General features: G+C 51.0%; 2 protein-coding genes across 8 annotated transcripts in view; one reads left to right on the forward strand and one right to left on the reverse strand.

Moving 5' to 3' along the window:
- Positions 1 to 224: 224 nt before the first annotated feature.
- TMEM183A (transmembrane protein 183A) lies at positions 225 to 13,416 on the reverse strand. Its single transcript, XM_074894005.1, has 8 exons — positions 13,263 to 13,416; positions 12,531 to 12,620; positions 9,358 to 9,513; positions 6,875 to 7,034; positions 5,607 to 5,787; positions 2,216 to 2,296; positions 1,406 to 1,561; positions 225 to 541 (listed from the first exon to the last, which is right to left on the reverse strand). The coding sequence occupies exons 1-8, from the start codon at positions 13,357 to 13,359 to the stop codon at positions 356 to 358; spliced, it is 1,107 nt and encodes a 368-aa protein (XP_074750106.1). The 5' UTR covers positions 13,360 to 13,416; the 3' UTR covers positions 225 to 355.
- A 2,031-nt stretch (positions 13,417 to 15,447) lies between these two features.
- Positions 15,448 to 26,357, forward strand: part of PPFIA4 (PTPRF interacting protein alpha 4) — a 58,924-nt gene continuing 48,014 nt past the window's right edge. For 6 of the 7 annotated variants that reach the window (XM_074893975.1, XM_074893979.1, XM_074893980.1 and 3 more), the window contains exon 1: positions 16,269 to 16,334. The gene's annotated coding sequence lies outside the window, so the exon portion shown is untranslated. Of the gene's footprint in view, positions 15,545 to 16,268; positions 16,335 to 26,357 lie in introns of those variants that run through there. The other variant, XM_074893976.1, reaches the window with a different exon arrangement.

Consider the following 26,357-nt stretch of genomic DNA (forward strand, 5'->3'; position numbering starts at 1 on the left):
TCATATTAAAGCCGGAAAGTAAAACCTCCTGCTTCTTCCCAACCAACAGAAAACAGGACCACTTTCATTAGCACCAAAAGGATTTTAAATGAACAGTTCCAGGGAGCTCCTTTCAAATCATAAAACGTGAATTTTACATAAAAGTGTGTTTACAAATAGTTTCTGCTTTACACTTAGCTCTGCCCATCACTGACCAGAAGTTATATACATACAGACTAGCTCAGTAGCTTCAACCACTTGCAAGGAGACTGCAGAATTTATTTAAGAAATAAAAATAGGATTTCCTGGTTCCTATAAATTCTCTTCAGCCTGCCAGATTCAGTCACCTGCCAGTTCCTGCAGACTCAGGAAAGCACTAAGCTTTTGGAGAGAAGGGGTACTGTGGGTGCCACCAATCCAGGAGCCGCACACTGTGCACGGGGTCCAGCACGACCTGCACTCCTTGGTCAAGGCGAGGTTTCTTGCCGTTGCGAACTGGGGCGTCCTGGAACACCAGGCGCACGCGATGATGCCTCATGTCTGTGCTCACATTGATGGTGAACTGCAAGAAAAGAGACCAGGAGGTGCTTCAGAAAATCAAAGTGATGAATAAATAGTTACTAACACTACACTTTTAGTTATTTTTTTGGAATTCTTCTAAATTGTACAAGTCTAAGGTATCTCAGGTGCTGGCAGTTACACGCTGAATCTACAGCGCTGGATTGAAACCCCTTCTCTCTGGCTGACAACCCCAAATACTAATGCCTGAAGTGAACCTGAAAGCAAGTGGCTGTCAGAGGAAGTCTGGAACTCACCGCCCTACTCTTAAACGAAGGCAGACTGAACCTCTCTTGGGCACAGGCTGCTTCTGAAACCCCAACAGCCACACGTGCTGCCCCACACTTTAGCACTGCTCTTGCCTAATCACACCTGCTCCACTGCTGCCTGGAGCCAAGTTTGTGAAAGGTGGGTCAAAAGCTGCTCCTTCCGCCAACCACTGGCAGTCAGGGACCGTATACACACTGAAAGAGTCTGCTCATATAGGTGTTTGCTCTCAGAATTTATTGCTGTAAGGTAAGGAGATATTTTCTGGAGGAGGGAAGACCACCTCTTCTCCTGCATCCCTACCTCTTGTACCCTGCCAGCGTATTGACAACTAATCTGCCCCCAGATGCTGCAAAACCACAGCTGCTCGCAGATTCTCTACGTCATCTGTATTTGCTGCACCAAATAGGGAAGAGCTGATGGAAATGCAGAAGCTGAACTGAGATCCTCAGCACTTCCTCTGATCATTAACCTTAAGATTCCCGGAACTGGTTTGTGGATGAGGCGGTGTAATTTACACAACATCAAAGAGATGTCCTCCTCATCTCCTTACAGAAACTGCACAAGCAAAGTCTGCCCAGCAGATTTCTCAAACACTTACCAAGGTGAACGTCATACCCATGACTATTGGCACGAATATGAAGTTAAAGGTGGTGATCTGCAGAAGACAGCAATCCTGATCCGGATTTGTATGGACTTCTTCATACTGAATCGGTGGCTGAAGACCTTTGCAACACTTGCTCTTAAATCTGGGAGACTGGAAAGAAAAAGAGAGACTTATTTAGCTAAGCAGGAACCTCTGATGAGAGTCTGGCTGCTTCTCACCGGTGCTGACTAGCAGGTTCTCGCTGCATTCCCACGTGCTTGGGCAGAGCACTACACAAGCAACAAAAAGCCATCACTCGGGACAGGCAACCGGCGGGACCGTTTCTTCAGAGGGGAAAGCTGCAGAATTCCCAAGATTGCCTGAAACTACTTGTTTCTCCTCAGACCCATTACTGGAGGTTTTCACTGGCAACGCTGGCTTTTTTCATTTCTCTGGGAAATCTTTCTAATGGTAAAACAAGAAGTTTCAGATTTTGGTCTACGTTTTGACCACTAAAGTCTCATAATCCAGTTTTTGGTAGTAACCAGTAGCGATGACCCAAAGATGAGATTATCTGGAGTAACAAATGATCTACATCTTACAGTGGAGAAAGGATTCCAAATGAGGAAATAAAAATGTAGGATTCTAAATGTCTTGGTGATACAGACTGAAAACTGAGTGTAGTTTCAGAATTGCTTTATCAAGGGAGTCAGAGTTTCCACTTATTGTCTGAATGCATAAAAAGTTTCCATCTTCCTTTCTACCATCCAGAAAAATCATTACTGCTTCAAAAAAGTCACAGTCATTCTGGTTCTTCTTTCATACCTGCTTTTTGAACTTGAAGTTGAATTCCCACATTGCTTCTTGTCTGTTCCCTTCAATCTTTTTGCACCAGAAAAGCAGACACTGAGGTGGGGAAAAAGAAACACAAGATTATGAAACCCTTAGAGGCACCACTTTAAATAAATTTTAGCAGAGCATAAAGGCTTCCAATTACAAACACAATTATATAGGAGCAGTTAGGAGCCATTTATTCAAATTAATTATGTTCAAAGAACACACTCAGCAGTTTAAATCTCCCAGTTTCAAGTTGGCCAACTCGTCATGCAACTGATGACACAACATGTAGCTACTGACGTGCTAAACAGGAAAACACCGTTGCACAATTTGTGCCTTTCAACAGGCAGAGCTGAGCGGTACAGATTAATCCATTTCCCCCACCCACCAAGAACTCCCACCAGACTGGACTGCAAACAAGATTAAAGCGAGGAACAACTGAAAACAGAATGAGGATCGAGAAGGAGAATCCAGAGGGAAATGCTAAGGCCAGTACATGAGCTATGAGGTGACAGATGAGAAAATTCCTAAGCCACTGTGGTGTCAAAAGAAGGTCTTGACATCACTAGGCACCCACTGTCATACTTCAGAGTATAAAAATATTGCCAGGATAGCATGGTCTGATCAACCTACTGTCCCTTTTTAAAAGAAAATGAGAAAAGGGCCTCAAACAGCATCAGAGATACCCAGCACTGCCATACACCAGGACATACACCAGGAGTCCTCCAGTTTAATCCAGCTATCACTGTGTGGTCCACAGGATCCATCCCAGCATGCAGCACTCGCTCTAGAGCAGGAGTCTCAACAGAACTCCTGTATTAAACTGAGTAGGAGGGAAATTCACTGCCTGCCAGGGAGTAGAACCAACCAGCCTTCAACAGCCGAGAAGAGAATCCAGCAAGTCAGCCCAGCCATCACTGAAAGTGTTTCCACACCACAGATGCCAGCCCACCACAGCTGGTCTTATCTTTTAACAGTGTCAGCAGGAAAAGGAAGAACAATATGGGTAAAGACAACTCCCCATGACCCACACAGAGTCTCTCCCATGCCAAGAGAAGGCCTGACTTGTTTGAAAGGCGACGCACAGATTTAATTTCATTCCAGGATAGCGTGACCCCAAATGAGACAAAGCCAGAGCCAGCCTCCACCATGGGGGCTCCATAATTAGAGACTACAGGTGATACGAGACCCTTTACTTCAACTCTGAGTCATGTCCATATACAAGAGTCCTTAAAGGACCTTTATCTCAACAATCTTCATGAGGCGAACAACAAAGCTACGTGGAGTCAAGCTCAGAAACACGCGTCAAGTAACCTCCACCTGGGAGGAGGTGGCCCTCAGTTTTTTCCAATAAAAATGTTCTTCAGATCTTTTTTTTAACTCAGGCAAGCAGCAGATGCTGCTGAGTTTAACTCCACCATCAGTGGCATTTGTAGTTCACCTGCAGAGACAGCCTGGTCTAGCAACTTGTTTGGTCATGGCAAGTAGTGAAGCACAAAATGGTCAGTACCTCCTAAGGGGCAGAGGATGTCGTCCACGGGTCAGCCGTCCTGCCCTTCAGACGCGCCGTACGGCCTGCCGCTCCACCAAAAATAATGGGGGTGTCTTTAAAGGGCAAACACTTCTGCTGACACCATAACGGCTCCAGTGTCCCACACAAGCTAGGCTAGGGAAAGAAAAAAGGAAATTAAAGAGGAAAAGCTAGATTTGATAACACCCGGGTCTGGGGTCTCCTCTTGCCACATGCAGTTTATGGAGGCATTTGCCGTTAGTTTCAACGACCCGTAAAGGTATAACCAAAGCCCATGAAAGCAAAAACGTGAGGAGGCCATGTCTGATCCTCCTCCGTACCCGCTGCGCCGAGGCATTTCTGTGCACAGTAACACAGGTGGAGCTCAGAGTCTTGCAATGCAGTAGTACAGCAAGACCAGACTCGGGATGGCTCTCTTATGCTCCAAGGGGTTAGGTCAAACCTCTACTGTTCTAACAAAGCCTCGTCACCATTTAATTTCCTTTTTTAAAAGCTGAATCATAAAAGACTGCACTTCAAGAATCTTCCTCAAACTGTTAGTACAGTAGAAGCACTAGTAGTGGGCACCAAAGCCGTTATGATGTCAACATGAATGCTTCCAAAATGCCGACCCTGCCAGCACCACCTCAGGGTTTCCAGCTCTTACAGCCACGCTACCAGATCCGAGCAGGGGTAGGAAGTTGGACTCAGAAAGACTATGGTTAAGTTGGAATTTCCTAGAAATGCTTTGCTTTTTGTTTTTTAAGAAAGATGATATCCAAACTGGGTATTCAGGAAGAGAATGAAGAGCTCTGGATGAAGAGATAAGACTACACACAGAACCGTGCGCTCTCCTCCTGCTCTGCAGCACCACCTGCCTGTGTTACTGCTAGATGCTCCCTAAGTGGAATGCCATTTTTTTCCAGTATCCATCCAGGCAGAGGAAGAAAGGAGGGATGTCACACACAGATAGATGAGGTTGTTCTATCTTGCATGGAAAAGAAAGTACAACTCTTGAACCAAACCCACTTCAGTTTGGCTCCAAAAACCTCATTTAACAGGTTTTTGACTTTGGATTTGGAGGGTGGAGAATTCACATTGTTGCTTAAGCTGCTCACAGAGTATCAGCCAGTTGCAAGTTAAAACCAAACAAGAGACACAGAGGCATTTCCGAGTTAATGCTCAACAGCAATTAAAGAGGAATGGATATGCAAGTGCTCCAAGCTGGGATAGCAAAGGGAACTGCCTGCCCACACCAGAGACAAACCCTTTACAGCCCAACACAACTGCAGCCCCAGTCCCAAAGCAGACATTGGCTCTGCACATTTGCCATGCTCACAACCTCACTGCCCTCCCTCGCCCAGACACCAAAGACGATGGATGACCTACAGGAACGTAGTATGAAATGACTCCCTTTCAGAGGTTATCAGTGTCACTTCTGATCTCTCCAGATGCCTGCTACGGAGAAAAGATGTATTCTGGCAGTGTCAGAATAAAGCAGAAGATATAAAAGCTGATCCTACTGCAACCTCCTTTCAGCAACAGGTTTTCAACAGAGGAGGGAGAGCTGCAAACATCCCTAGCAGTTCTGACATTCAGTGAAGCAAGTGCCTTTTTGTTGATTACCAAGATGTTGTGGTAGGACTTAGGCAGAAGTTACCCAGAAGAGTAACTAAAATCCTCTGCAGCAGCAACTATACAAGTAACCAGTGTACCTTTAAAAATCACTATTGGAGTTAGCAGTCACCCTACACCCAAGCTTCACTGGTGACCATCTAAACATCATCTATTTTTCTTCTAGAGAGAGAACAAAAAACCAGAAGGAGCAACATCTCAGACATATCCAACTTCCTTAGTGATTCCACTTACTCTGGAATTTTTTAAAGTGCTGGGAGTACTGTCTGGAATAGCTGGATTCCTGGAGACTCGAGACGCGAAAGGCTCGTACATGTGGTACAGCGACCGGATGACACACGCCCGGAGACAGTGCAGCTTCTCCATGGACTCTGGCCGCAAGCGGAGAGGCAGGTACGCGTCCAGACTGTAGTGCCTGCAAAACCAATCACAAACCCAACACATGCTGAAGGGTCAGAATGCCAGAGACGCACAGAACAGAGCAATGAAGAGATCAGTGTTGAGAGAAAAGCGAACATCTCATTGCCCAGAGGACCTCCTGTCAGCTCCGAGTGCTTCACGGGTGCTGTGCTGCCCCACGTGAAACCACGTGACAGTCTCAAAGACTGCACCTGCCTCAGTCAGGTTTCCAGCGCACACAGAAGCATATCAGGCTACAATTTCCCAACAATTCCTTGCAGACAGCTTGCCCTGAGAGACCAGATGGTATTTCAGCTGCAGGATGCACAAAGGCCTGCAGATTCCTGCAGGTTCTCAAGGACTCACGTTAGCCAAGCTTGACTGCATGCTTGCAGACAACAGCCTGAGCCCAAGGGTGATTCTTTGATCAGATGCCAAAGGAGGCTTTGCTAGGGAACTCCACACTAAAAAGCAAGGGCGAGGATGAGCGTGGCTGCTATCTGCTCTGTACTCCTGCTGCTTGTGCCTCCTGGCCAACAGATAGAGAAACGTAAAGAAAATATTCTGTCCTGAAGGAAAGTCCAAGTGACACGCACCAGGACAGAAGGATTTGTTTCAAATTTTGACCACCTCTTTGCTCTTTTTTTTAAATTTATAACTCACCTCTGTCACCAAGACAGCTCAAAAATGCTTTAGTTTCTCTTGGGCCACCCTAATTACAGGAAGGTGGCCATGATCAAAGCTTGAGGCAGGGCATGTTTGCCTGTCTTTCAGTAAGGTCATGGCACTGACCCTGTTGTAAGCACTTTGGGTGCTTTACGCACAAAGCAGACTGCTACAAACAGGAGTGTGTAGGCCTGGCAAGCAGAAAAGCACACGATGCTTTGAGATTTTATACAGAGCATATGGGAATATGCCACAGATCCACTTCCAGATCCAAAGCAGATGCAATATGCCACAACCCCTTGCCAAACAAGGCCCACACCACCATATCAACATACAAACATTTGAGGTCCCTAGCCTACAGGAATTACTCCCTTATTTACAGCTCTGCAGAGAGCTGGTCACTGCTGAATAGTTTAAAAGATTCTCTAGAGCCTCACCTTCTGTAGAGTCTGGTCCAAAAGGCAGCAGTGCAAGTAACAGTCCAGGCTTTCTTACAAATCAAAGAAAACCGGACAATGTCTTCAGGGCGGATGTAGGAAGCCAACAACAGCCAGATATCAATGGGGTATTCTTCTCCGCCACCCCCATCAGGATTTTCTAAATGCAATGAAGGTATGTTAGTGTAGTAAATAACTTCTTTATCAAGTCACATCTAGAGGCATGTGCTTTACTACTGGCAGCACGGGGCAGTCAGCTGAAATATGTATATAAATATATACAGTCAGCCAAACAAGCCCAAGGTAGTACAACCTCATTATCACTGCCACCATCCGCGCAACCATCACGCTTTCCCTTAGCTGGATATATGCCACCATTAATCCCTGCTGCACTGTTTACACAAGTATGCAAAGTGGCAGATTCAAAGAATAATTCAGGCTGAAAGGGTTCTCTGGAGGTCTCTAGTCCAAAGAGCCCAGCTCAAAGCAGGGGCTGAATTAGATAATTTTGTTCAGGATCTCGTCCATTCAAGTTCTAACCGTATCCAAGGATGGAAATCCCACAGCTTTTCCAGACCCTGTTTCAACACTTGACCCCTTCACACCTAAAATATAACATGAAAGTGGAGAAATAAAAATTGGATGGCAAATACAGAGGTAACTTCATGTAAAGGAGGGTCAAGCTCATGCATTTTTATCAGAACTGCTCATTTAACAGGTCATCAAAAAATGCTTTACACTAGACATCCCTGAACATTAAGACACTGCCAAGCTTGTCAATTCTTTGTTCGAATTGTCACAATATTTTTGTAGGAGCTTTGCTAGGGAGGGCAAGCAATTCTCTTCTGCAACTGGATAATCAGCTGCTTTTCTTAAATCTGTCATTTCATTAAAGCTTCTTGGATGGGAAACTCTCAATGCAATTCAGATGAACAGAATGGCCTGTTCCTCCTCTCAGAGGTGTCAGAACTGCTCAGCCAGAACTGAAGGTTCAGAAGCTCAGAATCACAGAATCACAGAATCAACTAGGTTGGAAAGGACCTTGAAGATCATCTCCTTTCACTCCTGCAGTGTTTTTAAGTTAACACCACATGTTTTTTTTCCACAGACATTGCTCCAACTTTAACAGGAAAAACACTTTTTAAGAACACAAAGAGCTAAACAATACCGAGCACTAGGAACATTAAGAAAAAGAAAACATACAACTTGTGCACAGTGCTAACAGAAAAAAACTGCCATGAGGTTTGTGAACAAGTGGCATAAAGGTGTGTAAGAACTTGAGGGTGCCAGATCTAATCCTGAGACAGCAGGTCAATAACAGAGGGCAGTACTTTATCCTCACGTGATAATTGCTACATCCATTGCCAAAGAAAGCTCTGGATTTGATCACTTCCCTACACCACTACAGATTTATGGCAGGCACACCCACAATGGGCTGTAACATCCACTTTGCTGTTTCAGCTCTGACTCAAGAAACCATCAAACTACACAACTGCCAAACTGCAGAGTGTAGCCAGAAGCATCACTGGTCTATTATCATTTTTTCTTCCCTAAATATGTAGCAGAAATAAGTAAGCCAAGGTTGTGGTAGAACAGAATGCTGTCCTTCCAGACTCATAACTCCCATAACTCTAGCAACTCAGATGTTCTTGTTTTCCCGGGATTCTGAAGGATGTCTTAAGAGATTAAACTCTTACCCCAGAGGAGTGCTGTGCACCTAAAGTCCATGGTGGATGTTGATATGTTACATAAATTAGTATCAGCATTCATAAAGTTAAGTTTTTCTTAAGTTGGAGAAACCAAGTTAAAATTTGTTTCTCAGCCTGAAAGCAACCTGTTATCAGAAACTCCTGCACGATTCCACAGCACAGCAGAGCAGTTTGCTCCTTACACTGTGTTGCAAATTGCTTTCTATAGAGTTGCACAAAGTGTAAATGCTGAAGGATACATCTCCCTGGAATTAACTTACTATGATGCCACTAGGGCCAAATTCACTTGCTTGCTGGAAAAAGAGCCCTCTAAACTCATTTGTAACAAACCGCAGCCTTGGAAACACCCTGAAGACAGAGCTTGGATTTTGCCAGCAAATGCGTCACGGACAGCAGCGTTGGGTTTTTTTCCCCCAAAGCAAACCCCGCTTTCACCAACGTGTGTTCAATGAAGTAACATGTCCAGTGGCAAAGTTTCACAACTCTTTCAAAGAGCAGCATTCATTTCCCAAGGTTGAGAGAAGTTTATTGAAAGAAAGCAATGAACGCTCAGGCTTTGCTTTCACGCCCAGGGTTCTTTGTGCAAAGACAACACCTCTGTCGAGTCCCAGCAGGTTTAAAAGTGATTTAACCCTTGGCGTTTCTTTGCACACGTACAAGCTGCAGAAGGCCCCGAAGAGCCCTGTGACTAGCCTGTAAATAGCAAATGTCACACAGGCAGAAGATGCACAAGCAGCCCACGCAGAGGCCCCACAAAGAGGCTGGCAACCATACCTTTGTGCCTTTTGCTTTTCTTTTTTCTAGATGCAGTTCGCCCGTTGATGCTTTCCTTTGTATCCATTTCATCGCTGCTGTCACAAGACTCTCCCGACATGGAGAGAACTTCCTCAGCAGGAACACAAGAAGCTTCCAAACCACAGAGGGATTTAACTAGAATGACAAGCAACGACACAGTAAGCATACCAGCAGAGAGAAAAAGGTGATCCAAGTTCAGGAGACACTTCAGTGGAGCCACTGCCCCAGCCACTGCTAAGAATGTTAACTGCATTAGCTTTCTGGCGAGTGACACAAGCAAGTAAATCCTGGGCCAGAGGATTACCTTGTCAGAGAAAGATTAGCAAGGCTGAGCGAATTGGAAACATAATTATTCAGCTTCTTGTTTTAAAGAATGAACAATGAGGATGATTACCAGCACATTACGCAGATGATCCCATTGGTTTAGCTGAAGCTGTTTACAATTCTGAATAAAACAGTATAGACAGGCTCTTTTTCTACAGCGCTAACAGGTTCCCCGGCATACCAGAGCTTCCCTGCATGACCACCGTTCAGCCTCTACAGCGCCAGCACCTACTCTGGAATTGTTCTGTGAACACAGAGAAGATACACTCCCTTCTCAGCAGGATAAAGAGAGATCCCGTGGCTGACGACACACAACCCATCAGCGATGTAACTCAGTGCCAAGCATACAGGAGCTCCACTTATCCTAGAATTTAGTGGAGGGAAAGACTCTGGCCTAATGAGGAAAACAGCAGGTCCGGACGGTTGGGTTTGGGGCTTTTTTGCTGCCTCTGGGAGATGTTTAGACACATCCCTGTCAGGAAATATTATTTTTAGAACTTGGTCTGTAAACCAGGAAGTCCTTAGGGCAGAAAAATCCACATGTGATGGAAGGATTGACAGTCTTGAAAAAGAAAGGTGCAGTCCTACATTACAGCTGCATGAGGCGCTGTCATAAACAGACCAGCATTGTAACAGCATTACAAGCGCTTTGCACATAGTCTGTAAAATTCATTCAAGAAAGCTTAATTTCAACTTAATGCGCTGGGTGAAGAAAAGGACTTCTACCAAGAGGCACCTGACCACGCCAGAGGAGGCTTGCACTGCTCAAGCTTTTCTAACCTGGCACAAACTGAAGCCCAGGGAGGTTTTATACATCACAGGTACAGCCCCCAGAGCCACTGGAGAGCAAGACATGCTACTTGAATTAAAGGGATAAAGTAGCAGGAAGAAGGAAAGAAAAAAAAAAAAAAAAGAAAAAGAGATCAGGAACTGACCATAAGTAAATTCAGGCAAGAGATGTTCTCATTTCTAACCACAAAACAAGGTTTTGAAATGGTAAGACAGCAGATGAAAGGACAGTCTTAAGATAAACCTTGACTGTACCCACTGACTAGAGATACTTTCAGTGCTTTGCTAAACCAGTTCTACCTCGCTTTGCACAATTTACTCTGTAAACTGTATGACATGACAGTGGCATCCCTCACTGTCAAATCGTACTGCCCTCTCTACATGACCTTTTACAGGCAAAGAGAAATAGATGGGCACCATGAATGGCAGTAAGTTATGACATCAAATACAGCCCAGCAAGAAAGGACTGAATTGACAGAGACTCAGAGATGGGTTTAGAAAAAGAAACGGCCACACTCTGCAAAGGAAAGATCAACATCTGCGTCGACTGAATCACACTGCATTGCAATCTTGCAGAGGCACCCTCTCCATCTCACAGCCGTAATCCCACCTCATCCCTGGGGGTTAGGATGGGGAGGAAAAAAGGTCAGGAAAATTCCACTTGGTGTTTGCTTCCCCCCACCCGTGAAGCTCCCCGCTTGCTGGCAGTCACAGGCAGCGTGATGTTTACTTGGAGCTGAGAGACAGGAGGTGAGCGAGGCCAAAGGCTGAAGCTCCCTGGGCAGAGGCTGCTGTCCCCACCCGTGGCACAGGCTGCGCCAGATAAGGCTGCAGCACATGTCATGACTGCACCAGATAAGGCTGTAGCACAGCCCTGGGGCTGGGGAGGAGAGAACCCCAGGATCCCCCCATAAGGAGGGAAAGTCCCTGTGATCCTGCACTGCAAAGACCTGAGAAAGGGACGGGCAGGGAACTGCTGTGACCTGGGCTCATCTAGACCGCCTGGAGGTGAGCCAGAAACAGAGCAGGATTTTAGGAGAGGGTTTAGGCTGGACAAAGCAGGTGATGCTGGATGCAAGGACTCGGGGTGGGGCAGGGAGAAAGAAAAGACAACAGTTTGCCAGGTATGATGCTGGAGTGCAGTACTTTGAGGCAGTGCCTCGAAGAAGAATATAAAAGGGTGAACAGGAGAGGGAATGGGGAGCCCCCAGCCTATTACAAAGGAGGCAACAAAAGAGGGAGGTGCCCTGATCTTAAAATCTTAAGAAGTAGCAGCTTAAAAGAACATTCACCACCACCACTGCCCTAAACAGCTACCACCTAACAGGCACTCATGCAAAGAACATGTATTTTCATTAAACGTGTAAGATTTCAGCAACATAAGGAGAGTTTTCCTATATGAAGCTTTCAGTTGTCACTGTCAATGTAGTAACATTCACCTCCAACATGTGTGACCAGCTGTGTCTAAGAGTGGAGGCCTAATCATTAACATTTCTCAAACAGGGTGTGTTAGTTCTGATTGCTCCCAGCACCTAAAACCAAGGAGGAAGTAGATAACAAAATATTGCAATACCTTTCCAGGAAACTGCTTGTTTATACAGTTCACCAAGGAAACAGCAAAACTCTTAAAGTTTGCAGTACAGGGAGGAACATCTTTGCCAGAACTATCATAAGTTTATCCCCACTGCAAAGAATTTTACCTAATGAAGTTGTCTACAGTTTTATATGACGTAATAAAGACTCCAATCATGTTATTTTCTGCTTCAAGCAGGAGATCACACCCAATAGTTAATGGAAAGAAGCCTTCCATTTCAGGCACTAACAAAGACTCAGCAATTCTTACTGGACTTGCAACAGGCTTTCTGCAAAACCTCCTAAAATCCTAAAAACCTGATTCTGCCGAGGAACACAGACTCCTTTTCAGGCACCAAACGAGACAGATTTTCTCAGGCCACAAAAGGGGAGTTTCCCACATCACACAAAGGCTAGCAAAAAAGGGAGGCAGCCTAGGGAAGGCAGGCTCCCCAGTGTAGACTCACCTTCCTGCTGAACTGCATTGGCCACAGCTTTTTTCACCCGTCCAGATTTCACGACAGCTGGGTCTGAGTTAGCATAATCTGCCACCGTCACTGCAGAAGTCAGGAGACAGGGCGTCAGTGGGATTATGGATTATAGGGGAGGGGATAGAAGGTTTAAGAGCCATGGTCCCTCAAAGGGACACTCCCCACAGGATCTGAGGCTCGAGCTGGAGATGCACAAGCAGGTGAAGGAGCCCCAGCAGAGAGGTGCAGGCCAGGAGTCCCCAGCAGGCCTGTACCCAGCCCACCACACTCAAGGGATCCACCCCCCTGCCCAGCTCAGCCCAGCTCTCCCCTATCCCTCCGCCTCAATCAACACCAAACCCCACAGGCCCCCTCACACGCAGCCTAACCCAAGCCTGGCTGATCCTCTAGGCCCAGGCTCCTCCTTCACAGACCACGACGGCTCATTCCTAACTCCCACATCAGGCCAGGTCCCCCCACTCCCGCTGGAGGCAGCTCCCTCCCTCCACAAGCGCGAGCGGGCCCGGCTCACGGCCCGGGGGAGCCCGGACCGTCCCCATCTCTCCTCACCCAGGCTAAGCCCAGGCCCCTCAACCCCGCGGGCAAGGCCACTTCGCCCCTCAGGCCCCAATCCAAGCCCAGGCCCAGCCCAGGCCGCCTTCCCCCGGTGGGGCCGGGCCCCGGCCTGGTCCCGCTCCCCCCAGGCCCTGCTCCAGGCCCGGCCCTCACCGCGCTCGGAGCACACATCGTCGGCCCGGAACTTGAGGCGTTTGCGGGCGCCCCTCTTGGGCATGGCGGCGGCGTCGGGGCGGCCGCGCGGGGCCATGTCCCGCCCGGGCCGCAGCGGGGCCGCGGGGACAGCGGGGACAGCGCCGCCCCCGCCCGCCCCGCGCGAGACCGTGACGTCACCCGGCCGCGACCCTGCCGGCGCGCAGCGCTGACGTCAGGGCGGGGGAGATGGGCCGCTGTGTGTGCCGCCAGCACCCCCAGTCCTCCCAGTAAGAACAGCCCCTGTGATAGTCACCCCGAGCCAGCCCCACCAGTCCTCCCAGTAACGATTCCCCCTTCCAGTAATGAGGGTCTCTGAGGTCGTTGCCCCCTCACAGTAATGAGGGCACTTGAAGGGATTTCCTCCTCCCCCCTCCAGTGCTCCCAGTAATGAGGGTCTCTGAGGTAATTGCCGCCCAGTCTCCCCAGTTACAAAGGCCTCTAGGGTAGCTAGCTCCCAGTGCTGCCAGTAATGAGGGCCTCAGAGGTAACTGGGTCCCCAGTCCTCCCAGTGACAGGGACCTCTGAGCTAATTGACTGCCCCCCCGAGGGCTCCTGGGGGGATTTCCCCCCCCTCCCAGTCCTGCCAGTAACAAGGGCTCCTGGGTTGATTGTGCCCCTGCTCCCAGTCCTCCCAGTCACGAGGACCTCTAAGGTACTTGCACCACCCCCAGTCCTCCCAGTAATGAGGGTTTCTGAGGCAATTGTCCCTCCCAGTAATGACTGTCTTGTGTCCATAGCGCCCCTGAGCACTTCCCCAGTGCCGATGCCTGTGTGATCCCCCTCCTGCTCCCCCCCACTCTCCCTCAAGTCCCAGGATCTGGCCATGCCCCCAACCCCAGGTGTCTCCCCCCATCCTGGGGTGCCCCGGCTGAACCCCCATCACCACCCTGCAAACTACCACCGACCAGTGCCTGGGAGCGCAGCCTGCACCACTGGCTCCCAGTGCCCACCCCACGCCTCTGTGGTGGGCGACACCTCGCCTGTGGGTGTGGTGATGGGTGGTCACCAGCTGTAAACTGTATTTACTGTTTCTTTTAGGGCTAAATTTGGTGCTCGGTGCTTGTCAAAGAAGTGATGCCACCTCATGGGGGAGGAATTGCTTAAAGAGGATCTGCAGAGGGAAAACAGGAATGGCAGCCCAGAGTCTGATGGTGATTTCGGGCCCTGTGTCCCCCTGAATGCTTGTGCCATACAGAAACGGGGATTTGGGTGCTGCCAAGAACAGAAGCTGATAGCGAGTCCTGATGAGTCCTGGGGGTGTCTGAATTGGGAGGCTGGTGGGGTCCTGCTCCCTTCCTTTGGGATTTACAGAACAGCAGAAGAGCACAAGCCCTGTGCCACTCGCTCTCCCTTGACAGGCACCGAACAGCCCCCAGTGTGCTGCATTTTCCGCCTGTGCTGCTTTACTACAAGACCACAGGAGATGATTCGGCTCTTGGGAGGCCAGGGCCGCAGTGAGATGCTTTCAGGGCCATGGCTTCAGCTCTCGCTCCTCCCCGGGGTGAGGTAACACACTGGGTACAGAGAAATCCAAATTTCTTCTTTCAGGCATGGTCAGGAGTTAACGGCATCTATAACTTACATTCCTGACTGTATTTCTTTCTCTCAGCATTTCTTAAAATACATTAAGAGTATTTTATCAGCAAAGAACATATCTGATGGTTGAGAAGACTTTTGATCATCCCAGACAGGAAAGGACACTCCTTGACAGAAATGCTATTTCTAATTAATCTGTTTTTAAAACAATTGATACGAATTAAGGGGAATATCAGTTAATACAACCAGATTCTGGCACTGGTGGCTTTACCCACCTCTTCCATACCTGAAAATGTTTTCCTTGGACTACGCTATTCATCATCGTTATTTGAGAACTGTATCACAGTATTATTTTTAAAAAGTAGACATTGTCTTGGCTTGGAAAACTCTGGCACGTTGAAAATGGATGAAATTTTACCAGGATGCAACAAACACAACATGAAGGCAGTTGTTTCCAAGACGGGCTGGCGTTCGGATCCAGCACACTTACTCCTCCAGCAGGTTGGGGGCATTTATGTGAGACCTCCCCAAAGTCCTCCAGCAAAAGTGCTGAGGAATGAGCTCAACGTCCCTGATAAAACCCGGTGAGCTGAAGGAGCTGGTGCTGCTCTCTGATGATCCCAGTGATCCCGCTCGTTCCCAGCTGCATCTCTGAGAAGAGCTCCTGGGTGAGGCTGCCTGAGGATGCTGATGGCTGTGCAAGGGTAAGAGCAACATCTTGTGGTTTCAGGGCCCCAGATTAATTGCTTATTTGCTAATGACACCTCCCTGTGCTGGGCAGGGTGCTGGGGTGGGTTCGTCCTTTGGCTGCTCCCACTGCAGTTCATGGACGGTCTCTGTGTCAAACCCCATTTGAGGGTGCAAGAGACTCCCCAGGGAGGGAGCCAAGGGCGATGGTACATCCACCACCACCGAAATCAGGAGGGACAATGTGCCCCGTCACCCCACGGCTCAGAGCTGGGCCTCGGCAGGGCGAGGAGAGAGACATGGCAGAGCATGGGGCTCACCCCCTGGCCCCATCTTTGCTCCCCACATGGTGCGGTCTCTGCCCCACAGCCCAGGGCTGCTCCTGCCTCCCTCCCTCTAGGGCTGGATGAGGCCCCCGGGAGAGTCCTACCCCCATGGGGGCTAATAAACCCCAGGGGGGTTCCTGCCCCCCACGAGAGTTCTCTGCTCCCGCCAGGGGGATTCCTCCCACCCACGTCGTTTTCCCAAGGGGTGTTCCTGCCCCCCCCGGGGGGGATCCTGCCCCCCCAGGTGGGATCCTGCCCCCAGGGGCGGTCTTGCCCCACCAGGACATTTCTGCCCCCCAGATCCTGCTCTGCACCCCCAGCCCCCCACCCCCGACCCCCACCTCACCCCACGGGGCGTGGCCACCCTGGAGGGCGTGGCCGGAGGGCGTGGCCAGGCGGGGACGGTGACGCAGTGGGCGGGGCGGGGCGGGCAGCGGGAGGCAGCGGCGGCGGCGGCGGCTTCCAGCGACTTCGGCGGTCGGTGAGTGCGGGCGGGGCCGGGCGGCCCCACGCTGCCCACGGGAGATGCTTCGCCCCCCGCGGAGCCGGGCGGAGGATGCTCTGCCCAGTAGGCTCCCCAGTGGGACCGGGCAGGGGATGCTCAGCGCCGCTTCTGCCCCCCTGCTGGGGCTTCACTCGGGGGGCTCTACCCTTTTTGTCTGCCCCCGGGGGTGCTCTTCCCCCTCCCCGAGGGGATGCTCTGCGGCTCCGTGGGGCTGGGCAGCTGCGGCTTTGCTCCCCACTGCCCCTCGGGTGGGGCTGGGCTGGGGATGCTCTGACCCTGGGAGGGGGTGCCTGAGTCCGGGGGTGCTTTGTCTCCCACCCCGTTACCCCTTGGAGGGGGTGTCTGAGTCAGGGGGTGTGCTGAGCTCCCCCGTTTCCCTTGGGTGGAGTCTGAGCTGGGGGGATGTCATCCTCCCCCCAAGCTGGGTTGTGGCGGTGACTTGCTGTCCCCCGACATTACCCCCAGGCCGGGCATCTGAGCCAAGGAGTTGCTCATCCCCCCACACCACCGGCCCTAGGCAGATGTGCTGCCCCGTCCCCGCTGGGTGTGCAGGCAGAAGGGGTGAAGGGTGGGCACATCCACCCCCCCGGAGGCTGCATGGTATGGAGGAGAGGAGCAGTGATTCCTCCAACCCAGGCGTGGGGAGGGGGGGGTTCCTTGATTTTCAGCTGCTCTCTGCCCCTGACAGCCCCCCAATATGGTCCCAAGCTGTCCCTTTGCACCCCTCCTCCTCCCCATGCTTCCACCATACGCTGAGGGGAAGGGCAGGCTTCCTGATCCTATCCTGGCCTTCTCCTGCTCCTCTGGTTTCCCAGCGCCGTATCCTCCCGCCTCCCTTAGTACTGTCTCCAGCCCTCCAGCATCCGCCCTGCGAGCATCCACCCAGTGCCGAGCTCTGGGCTGTATCAGTCCCACTGAGCATCTGCCTGGCACTGAGCTCCGGGCTGGACCGGCTCCTGGGGGTACTCGCTAGACTGAAGCTTGTGGGGCTGGTTCAGCCCAGAGCTCGCCACCAGGTAAATGCTTGCCACCAGGTAAATGCTTGCCAAGCTGGTCCAGCTCGGAACTGGGCAGATGCTCACTAAGCTGGTCCAGCCTGGACATTGGCACGGGGCAGATGCCCACTGCGCCTGGGGCTGGATCAGCCCGGTGAGCATCTGGCCAGCTTGGCTAGCGCCAGCTGTGCTCACACTGGTTCCCATCCTCAGTCGGCTGGTGCCGTCTCGTCATGGCCACGGCAAGCTGCCTCCAGACACCGTGATTTTCTCCTGAATAACACCAGCCTTTAAGGGCTTGTTTATCCCCTAAATTACATCATTATAACAGCAATTGGCTTAGGAAGCCGGGTTTTGTAAAAGCTGTGCAAAACCTTCTGGGGACATCCTGGTTTTGGCCAAATCAGGGTTGGCAAAGTATTCATTTAAGCTCGTTTGCCACCATCTGCTCGTGTGCTGGAATGATGTTCTCCTGGTGCATTTGACACCACTGTGCCACTTCATGAGCACAAGCTGGTACAGAGGCAAGGTGTGAGCTGGAGTTTGGTACCTGGATGAACATGCCTGTGTGGTTCAGGAATTTCTTGGCTGCGGTGCTGTCGGGGCTTTAGAGGAGATGGAAAATTGCTGTCTTTGTAGCTCTGATGATCTGGGAGTCTCGGGTATCTGTGCTCTTGGGAATGCCACGATGTGCTGCTCCCTGTGTCTCAGGACAGTGCTGGTTGGGAAGCAGAACTGATCTCTGGGGACTTCCTTGTAGATTTGTCAGGGAACCACCAGCACAGGTTGCTGGTTCTGTCCCCCCAGCACCCAGAGATGCTCAGGTGCATGGATGACTTCCCAGTTTCAGTGGTTGCTCCTCCTGCATCTCTTTTCCAGGAGACAGACGAAGGTTGTCTGGGACCTGTATCACCGACTGGAGGGTAGGGGGGAGCCTCCAAACTGGCAGGTTCCTGAGACACCAGTGGTGGGTGGGACTGATGGACGGATCTGGCTTTCTGGGACAGCCAGCTCAGCTGTGGCTTGGCAGATGTAGGATTAAATGACTCGTCCATCTCTGTGCAGCTTTCTGGCTTCATGGCGAGGGTGAGCGGGTCTTGCTCTGCACTGGTGGCTCGGTCCAGCTGTGCTTCGGCACTTGCCAACTGTTGAAGTGCAGATGCTGAGGGATTGAACCTGCTGGAGAGTTGAGTTCCTGCCTGTTTCAATTGTCTCAGAAGATGCCATGAGTAAACACCACCCTGAAAACCTCCACGTCTGTATCTTTTGAGGGCCCTTTTTGCAAGCCTTGCCCTTTCAGGCAACTCCCACTGGGGTGCAGGGGCATAGGGACAGGGATGAGGACGGTGGTGTGAGGAGGAGGGGGCTGAGTGAGTGAGAGCTGGGCGGGTGATGGGGTTGTGGTGTACTGGGTGGGAAGATCGTGGCTGTGAGTCCGTGATGGGAAAGAGCTGGGAGTTTGCGCTGAAGTTGCGGGGAGGCAGCCCTGGAACCTCAGAGGGTGCTGAACCCAAACTGAGACCCAACTGGAAATGCTTCTGGAGGTCTCCAGTCTCTGGGGACAGGAGCAATTTTGGAATGAGTGTCTGTCTACTGCCTGGGCAGGGCCATTTCATGTTTTCCAGCAAAGCAGAAGGATACTGGATTCTTTAGCAAACATGGAAACCTTATTTTACAATTAATTTCCTTCTAAAGAATGTTTTGGTGAGTCTGAGGTTTCCCAGGTGGCTCCTAAAAGTGAGCTGGGACATCTCCGGGCTATTAACTGGAGGGGAAGAATGTTGGATCCGTTGCCTGGCTTTTCTTCCCAGAGAGGCATAAAATGCAATAAGAGCCCCCCCACTTTACAGATGCTTTCTGTGAAATGCCAAGCACCAAGTGCGGGGGTGACAGTTCTGATCAAGGTCTTGACCGAGCTTGATGGGCTCTGGTGTGGCCTTCGCAGGTAGGTCCAAGCCCTTGCCAGGCTCCTGAGGGACGTGGTTGGGAGTTTTCAGTGCTTAAAGGTCTCCTCTGCGAGCAAATGATGCCAAAAGGCTTGGAGGTGGCTGCACGTGTGGGTGTGCTCACACGAGCTGGCATTTGGGAGGGAGGAGGGGAAAATATCACATGAGACAACTGCAGCATTGGGGGACAGGTCCGCATTTGGGCCCATCTGGAGCAGAAGTAGTGAAAAATGATTCAAGGCTCTCTGTTAAAAAAAGTTGCGCTGATACAATTGGATTTTACTTCTGTTTGTGCTGTGGTCAAGCCGGTTAAAATCTTTGTGGGGGCATCGTAAAGCCCTCTCTTTAATTTGCACAGTGAGGATACCCTAAAGAATGAAATGGGTGTTCATCTCAATTATTTTTGCACAAAGCCATGCATGGAGCAGCTCTGCCTGCCCCCCAGCCCCAGTGCAGCGATTTCCATCCTGCAGCGGGGAGGTGGAGGGATCTTGGAGCTGGGTGCCAAACCTTCTCCAAAAGACAGGGCCAGGAGAGGACTGACCCTGTGTCCTCCAAGTCCCCCTTCTTTTCCTGAATCTCCACCTTGGTGTTTTAAATCAGCTCACAGGTCGCTGTCTCCAGCACTGTAATCCTGCAGGACTGACAAGGCTGGAATTTATCTGAAATGCAGATATTTTTTTTTTTCAGCTCCGGGTTTTCAGTTTCTGCCACGCTTCTCTTAGCAAGCGCGAGGAGGTACCGGCTGGGTGGCTGCCTTTAATTGCATCAAAAGAAAATAAAAAAAGAAAACAAGTGGCAGATGAGAGCTCATTTCCCCCATCCTCCTGTCCATTGCGACTGATTTCCAGGAGAGGGCAGTTCCCAGGGTTTTTTGCTGCGTGATGCCTCCTCTCTCCTCTGCAGCCTCCAAGCCAGCATCCACAGTGCTGAGCCCCAGCCGCTGCGCGTGGGTCGTGGAGGCAGTGCATGCCGGGGCATGGGCCCAGCTCCTCCACGGGGACACAAGATGTTGACAGCATGTGGCCGATTTCTTTAAATAGCGAGCACTGTGCCGCGGGGATGTGCAGCAGGGAAGGATGCTCTTCCCCCCTGGACTCTCCATCCAGCTGCCCGGAGGGGAGAGGATCCATCGCCAGGGCAGGATGGCACAGCAGGGGAAGCGACCCCCTCCCAAAATTGCTGCTCATCCACCAGTCGCATTGATTTAAAGCTCTCGTTTCCACCCTTTCTTGGTAGATATCAATTTTCTCCTTAATTACAGATGGGTTTTACCTCCCTGGCCAGCATTGTTTGTGATGTGACTAATGTGCTGGGACAGAAGAAACGCGCTGCTGTGGGGCTGGTGGCAGCGCGGTGCCCTGCGGGGTTCGATAGCCAAGAGGTAGGAGCTGGGCTGCACGTTGGATGGCAGAGCCTGGGGAAAGGGGGATGCTTGGCTGCACTGCCAGCTCAACACTTACCTTTCCGGGAGTCTCTTTAGTGCAGTACATCCTCAAACAGATCCTCTCCTGCCAAAGCCTGGCCTTTCTGGCTTCCAAAATCGGAAAGGGTGTTTATAGCCTTGCTGTGGCATTAACACAGGTGTCGTAAACCTGATCTCACGCTCTTAATCATGAATTAAATAGGCTTGATGGTGGTGCCTACCACTATTCTCCGTGCATAAATTCATGGTGCCAGGGGCTGCAGACAGTGAGGGTAAAGATGGGCTTGTACAAAGTTTACAGCCTCCATAATCCAGTTAATCTGCACTGTAATTCAGTGCCTGGCAGCTGTACTAACTAGATCTTGGCCTCTTTCTAGCATCCCCCCCCAACTGTTTTGCAGGAAGGAGTCAGAAAAGGTCCAGAGGTTATTTTTGGCTGTTGCTGATTTATTCACACACTGATCAGCCAGGAGATGAAGTTATTCTGGTTCCAAACTGTCCCACATAATGCGCAAGTACCTTGTGCGAGTGTGATTTCTCCAGGCGAGGTTGCAAGGTGACGTTCTTGTTTTGGGGAGCGAGCTCTCATAAAGCACCTTGATGGCTCATTGTCCTGTGAGCCCGCTCAGGGAGCTCAAATCAGGCCAGAGCCCCACAGCCAGGCAATACAAGCTCTGCACCCTCCTGTCCTTGGTCCGTAGGGGATAGACCTGAGCCCTGTGTCCCTGGGGTGGTGGAAAGCACTGTGCCTTGAAATTGCTGCTCCATCCAAGGGAGCACCTGTCTAGATTGTGGGTCTCTCTGGGCGAGACCTGGGTTTAGGGAGTGCAGGACGGCGTTTCAAGGCTTAGTTTGGGCACGGCATCGTTTTGAGGCTCAGGAAGCGCTGCGGTGTCTTAGCCAGTTTCTCTGCAGGGTGAGGTAGCTGTGGTGCTGCTGAATGTCTTCTCCCTGTGCTTGCTTTCCCTGGCATGCTGTGAAGCTGAGTTCCTCGCTCTCAGGAAGGGGTGATGGAAATGAAGTCTGAGAGTGGCACGGCCAGATCCTGCTTTTCTCCTGTGTCTGCACAAGAGATTGTTTCTGTGGGGCTTCCTGTTGTTGCCGCAGCTGGTTTCTGGCCCGGGCTAGTGGGGTTCAGCCAGGGTGGGCATCACAGGGACGTGGCATTGCTGGTGCCTTTGCCATCCCATTGTGCTGGTAACATGTTTCCCACCCCAGCTGAGGATGGCATCGCTGTCAGCTGCATCCCCCCCCAGAGGTGCCGGCTCCAGCAGAGATCCTGTCCCTGTGCCACCCTCGTTGTTGCTGTGGCTGGGGGGTGTCAGCAGTGGTGATGTCCAACCATGGACGCACTGCTGGCATGGCGAAGGGGGACCTGATCCCCACATCTCCTGCAGCGAGGAGGCAGGCAGGGCCGAGTCTACATGGCAAAAGCGAGCAGGGTGTTTGGGCAGCCTGGGGAGGATTGCGAGAGGCTTTGTGGGGGCAGAGGAGCTGCAAACCCAAGCCCCTAAAGGACCCATGGAGGTGCTGAGCAAACCAAATGTTGGGTGCTGCTTTGCCGCTTGGAAAACCAGGCTGTGCTACAGAGTGGATGGGTGGAAGTCCTGGAGATCCCCATCTGCCTGCTAAGAGTTGCTGTCCTCAGTCCTCCAGCATCACAGCGCCTGGAGGCAGGTGCCCGCGAGCTTCATTGGGACACAGGGGACAGAGCGGGGTGTCTAATGTCACTGCCAGCATCTCTGGAGAGACACCTCCCTGAACCCTTCCCAGGGCTTGGGCTTTTCAGTCATCATGTGCAGAATAATATGGCTTAACTCATTTTAACCCATTAAGTGTTTAATTGGAGCTGGACGGCTCATCTCTTCTGATCTGAGCTGCCTTTCCTTTGAGCCAGGATCCAGAAGGGCTTTGCTTCGCTGCTGTTACCTGTCTGATATCCAGATGTGCCACCGAGAGCAGCTAGTGTTTGATGGAGAGAAGACTTCTCTTTCCTCCTCCTCAGCATCAAAACATGGATGATAATCACTCGACTGTTGGCAACACTCAGGGGCTGCCATATTAAAAAAAGAGCATTTTTTTCCCCTTTTGATCATCTGCTTCTGTTAATTTAGTTACAAGACTTTTGCAGTGGCCATTTTTGGAGATGGCAATCAGAGCATCTCTGCAAGCAGAAATGGCTTTCCTTCTGCGTGTCCTTTGTGTTTACACTTATATAAAGAAATTTTGTCTCTTAAAATGAAGCTGAAATAAGCCCCAGCATTGCTGATCACTGCATGGCTCTTCATGAGTGCTGGTGTCACTTTCAAATCACACGTCGTCAATAAATCTAATTCTAACTGCCCTGCAGCAAATGGCATCAGCCTGCACTTTGAGATCTCTCCCACACGTACTCCCGCTGCCTAAAAATACCAGTGCTTTAATTCTCAAATGACTTGGCTATTGTACAGCCACCATTTTTTATTTAAATATTGCTGCATGCCTCAGTGCAGGACATCTGTTACGCCACAAAGGGTGAAATCCTGCTTTCAAGATCTGGCCTTTAAGTAACGCAGCGGCTGTGTCGATCTTTGGGGTAAATGAACATTTATTACTTTTACTCTCCTTGCTGTGAGGTGTGTTAATCAGGGGTGCAGCAGTGTTCAGGGAAGCAGAGTCCAGGAGGGGAAACTCATCCCTGCTGTGGCATCAAGCAACACCCCCCCCCAAAACTCATCCTTTCACCAAGGAGATGGACCCTCAGCAGCCGCCAAAGAAAATGCCATCCTTGCTGGTGGCCTTCCCGGGAAAGGGCTGGCCACGTGTGCTGGCAGTGGCCAGCAAGGGCTGTTCCCAACTCAGGACAGGGCATGGGAAAGGCACTTCCAAAATCCCTTCCAGCCCAATACCAGAACCCTCCAGCATTACCCATGGGGATGCTCTCGTGTCCAAATCGCTGCATGCTTTAGGAGCTGTCGAAAACGCAGTGTATCGCACTTCATCCCTGTTAACCCTCCATGTGTGTGTCCCAGATGTCTATTCCATCCTCTTTGCAGTAAATATATAATTTACATTTACATGTCTGGCTTTGAGATGTGTAATACAGGGAAGGGGACTGACTGCTTTGGTTTGAGCAGCCGGGTCTCTTTAATGGGTAAATGCAAAGGGCATGCTGGTGTTTGCAGTTCATACAGGGCACTGGGCACACCAGTGTGTAACTCAGAAGCAAACAGGCTTTTCCTCCAGCAGATTTCAGCCCCTTGACCTTACTGGCTTGCTGGCAGGGCAGGGAGAGCTCATCGGTTGGTCTGTGAATGAAGCCAAGGGCTAATGTCACATGCTGTGATCTTGGGGTGAAGTGGTAAACTGGCTTTACTGGCTTTGTGGCATTGACTGGGGGATTTTGAAGTAGTGCTGGATGCGGTGGGTGTGAAAACTGAGGTTTAGCATAGCTGGGAGGTGCTGAGGCTATAAAACATGAGTGATGCTCTAAATGGATGTGTTTCTTTAGAAGACTGTGGATTGAAGGTATTTGGATTTTCCTCTCTCCATCTCCATGCGATAAACCCTTATGCTGCTGGGGGAGCTCGTTTCTGAGCTGTGGGTGCAGCCTGGAGCAGTGGGTGAGCACAGGCTCAAGGCACACACAGCTCTTGGGGTTGACTGGTAGCTAGGAGTCCTACACCCTGCCGCAGTGTGGTTCAGCCATGGATCCAAGCACTGATAATTCCCCCAGTCTTGCAAAAAAGAAAAAATAAATTATATTGGAGGCTGTAAAGATGAGGAGACGAGCCACCAACGCTGCGTAGCTGACAGATACTGGCCGCTTGGTTTCCACCTCTCTCCACTGCAAGTAGGAGGAAATCCAACCACTGGAGATGCCAGGGAGGTGCTGGCACTGCCCTGGGGTGGAGATGAGTGTAGTGACCCATCAGGAAGAGCCGCCCTGGTCTGTCAGACCAAGATGTGGCAGGTCCTCCATCACTCAGTGCCTGGACTTTCTCCTTCTAAGGACTGTTGGCTCCACATGGGCTGACCTGGTGTGCCTCGAAATGCCAAAAGAATGCCAAAATGCAGAGAAGGAAGCAGAAGGACCTTTCCATGCTGCTGCCTTCACCCTGAGCTTTTTTCCCCCTCTTTTCTTCAGTGCAGGTGTGTACACAAGGAGTGCAACCATGTAATTGCAGGTGAGCTGGATGTTTGCCTGAGCCTGTTCTCCCAAAAGTGTGAGATTTTGCAGGACTTATCCCCAAATGATCAGGAGCTGCTTGTGAGCACCCAGGTTAAGCAGTCTCTGGGGCAGCTGGGACCTCCATGATCTCCTGTTGCCCCTCTCCATCCCCATTGGCTTGGATTAAGCCTGATCTGCTCTGAGGCAATTGCCAAGTGCACTTGATGGTACCCAAAGTGTTCATAAATCTGTGAGGACTCGTGGGTACAGGACGGGTGCTGATAACACCAGTAGCCACAGCAGGCTGGCTGGGGAGAGCTGGTCCGGACTGGTGGTGGTGGGAGGATGCTGCTAAAGAGAAGGAGATGGTGGCCACTGTGGTGGCTTTATTGCCTCTATATCTTCCTCCAAAGATGATGGTCTGGGTTTGAAAGAGCCCAGCCTCTGTGCAGCTGCAGCTCCCAGCTCCCTGCCAGCCTCAACCTTGCTCCAGCAGGGAGATGCGTGAGGTTTGGCTCTCACTTCTTGTTTTACAAAAAGCGAATATTGTCAGATTGAGAGCAACTCTGGTCATACTGTGTGCATATTAATGTGGAGCCCAGGCAGGGCTTGGTACACATGTGTCTGCCTCCGTGGATAGCCGGGGCGGGAGCTGGTATATGCACGTTGGGGTCTCTGCTGGGTTCAGAGGGATGTTATCTGCAAACGCAGCTCACAAGACAGCTGGGGAAGTGGTGGAGAGAGATGCCAAGAGGGGAGGCTGCCGTGAGGAATCTGAGTTGCTCCTGCCTGCAAAGCTCCTCACGCCGCTGCTTGTGAGATGCCGGAGAGACAAATCGGCTGGGGGAAAGAGGCTTTGTGTCAGCACTGGAAGAGCAAGAGCAGTGTGACTTCAGCTCAACCTCCCAGGTTGGGATGGAGCTGCCTTTGCTCTGGAGCAGGAGCCAGCAAGCCCACAACGGTGTGTGACACTGATACAGCCCAGACGCTCCTCTCCCCGGCCATCACCGTGGCAGCCTGAAAAAGCCGGGGCCGCGTGAGGCCGCGCTTGCCTAACATGGGCACTGGCTGCTGCCAGCTACCATTGGCTGCGATGGTTCAGCTCCTCTGAAGGCAGAATGGTCTCCAGGGGTCAGAGGCGTGGGTTTCCCCTCGCAGGGTGATGCTTGCGGGGATGCCAAAGGGACTGCTCAGTTTGCTCTTCCGCTCGGGATTCTGGCAGCTGGGTTCCCGGCCGTGCCGATGGCGCCGCAAGTACCCTGAGAAAACAAGGTAGCATCCACGCTCCTCTCCTCGGGCAGTCAGAGCCGGGACCCTGCGATGTTGTACAGCGGTAATGTGGCTGGGGGCGGCAGGAGAGCGGAATGAGGGCCTCTGTAAAGGATGCTTCAAAATATGGAGGCATTTAACCGCGGCTCCTAGGGGACTGGCTGGTCTGTGGTGGGGTGAGGCTAGCCTGAGACTACCGTCTCCTGCAGCTGC

This window comes from Strix uralensis, chromosome 24 (genome assembly GCF_047716275.1).
Source record: "Strix uralensis isolate ZFMK-TIS-50842 chromosome 24, bStrUra1, whole genome shotgun sequence".
Lineage (NCBI taxonomy): Eukaryota > Metazoa > Chordata > Aves > Strigiformes > Strigidae > Strix > Strix uralensis.

Coding starts and splice junctions, on each gene's coding strand:
- TMEM183A (XM_074894005.1), bottom strand. CDS start 13,359: ATGGCCCCGCGCGGCCGCCCCGACGCCGCCGCCATGCCCAAGAGGGGC. Junction 1,562..2,215: donor ACTTCAAGTTCAAAAAGCAG/GTATGAAAGAAG, acceptor TTTTCTTTCCAG/TCTCCCAGATTTAAGAGCAA. Junction 542..1,405: donor TGGGTATGACGTTCACCTTG/GTAAGTGTTTGA, acceptor CTTTTCTTGCAG/TTCACCATCAATGTGAGCAC.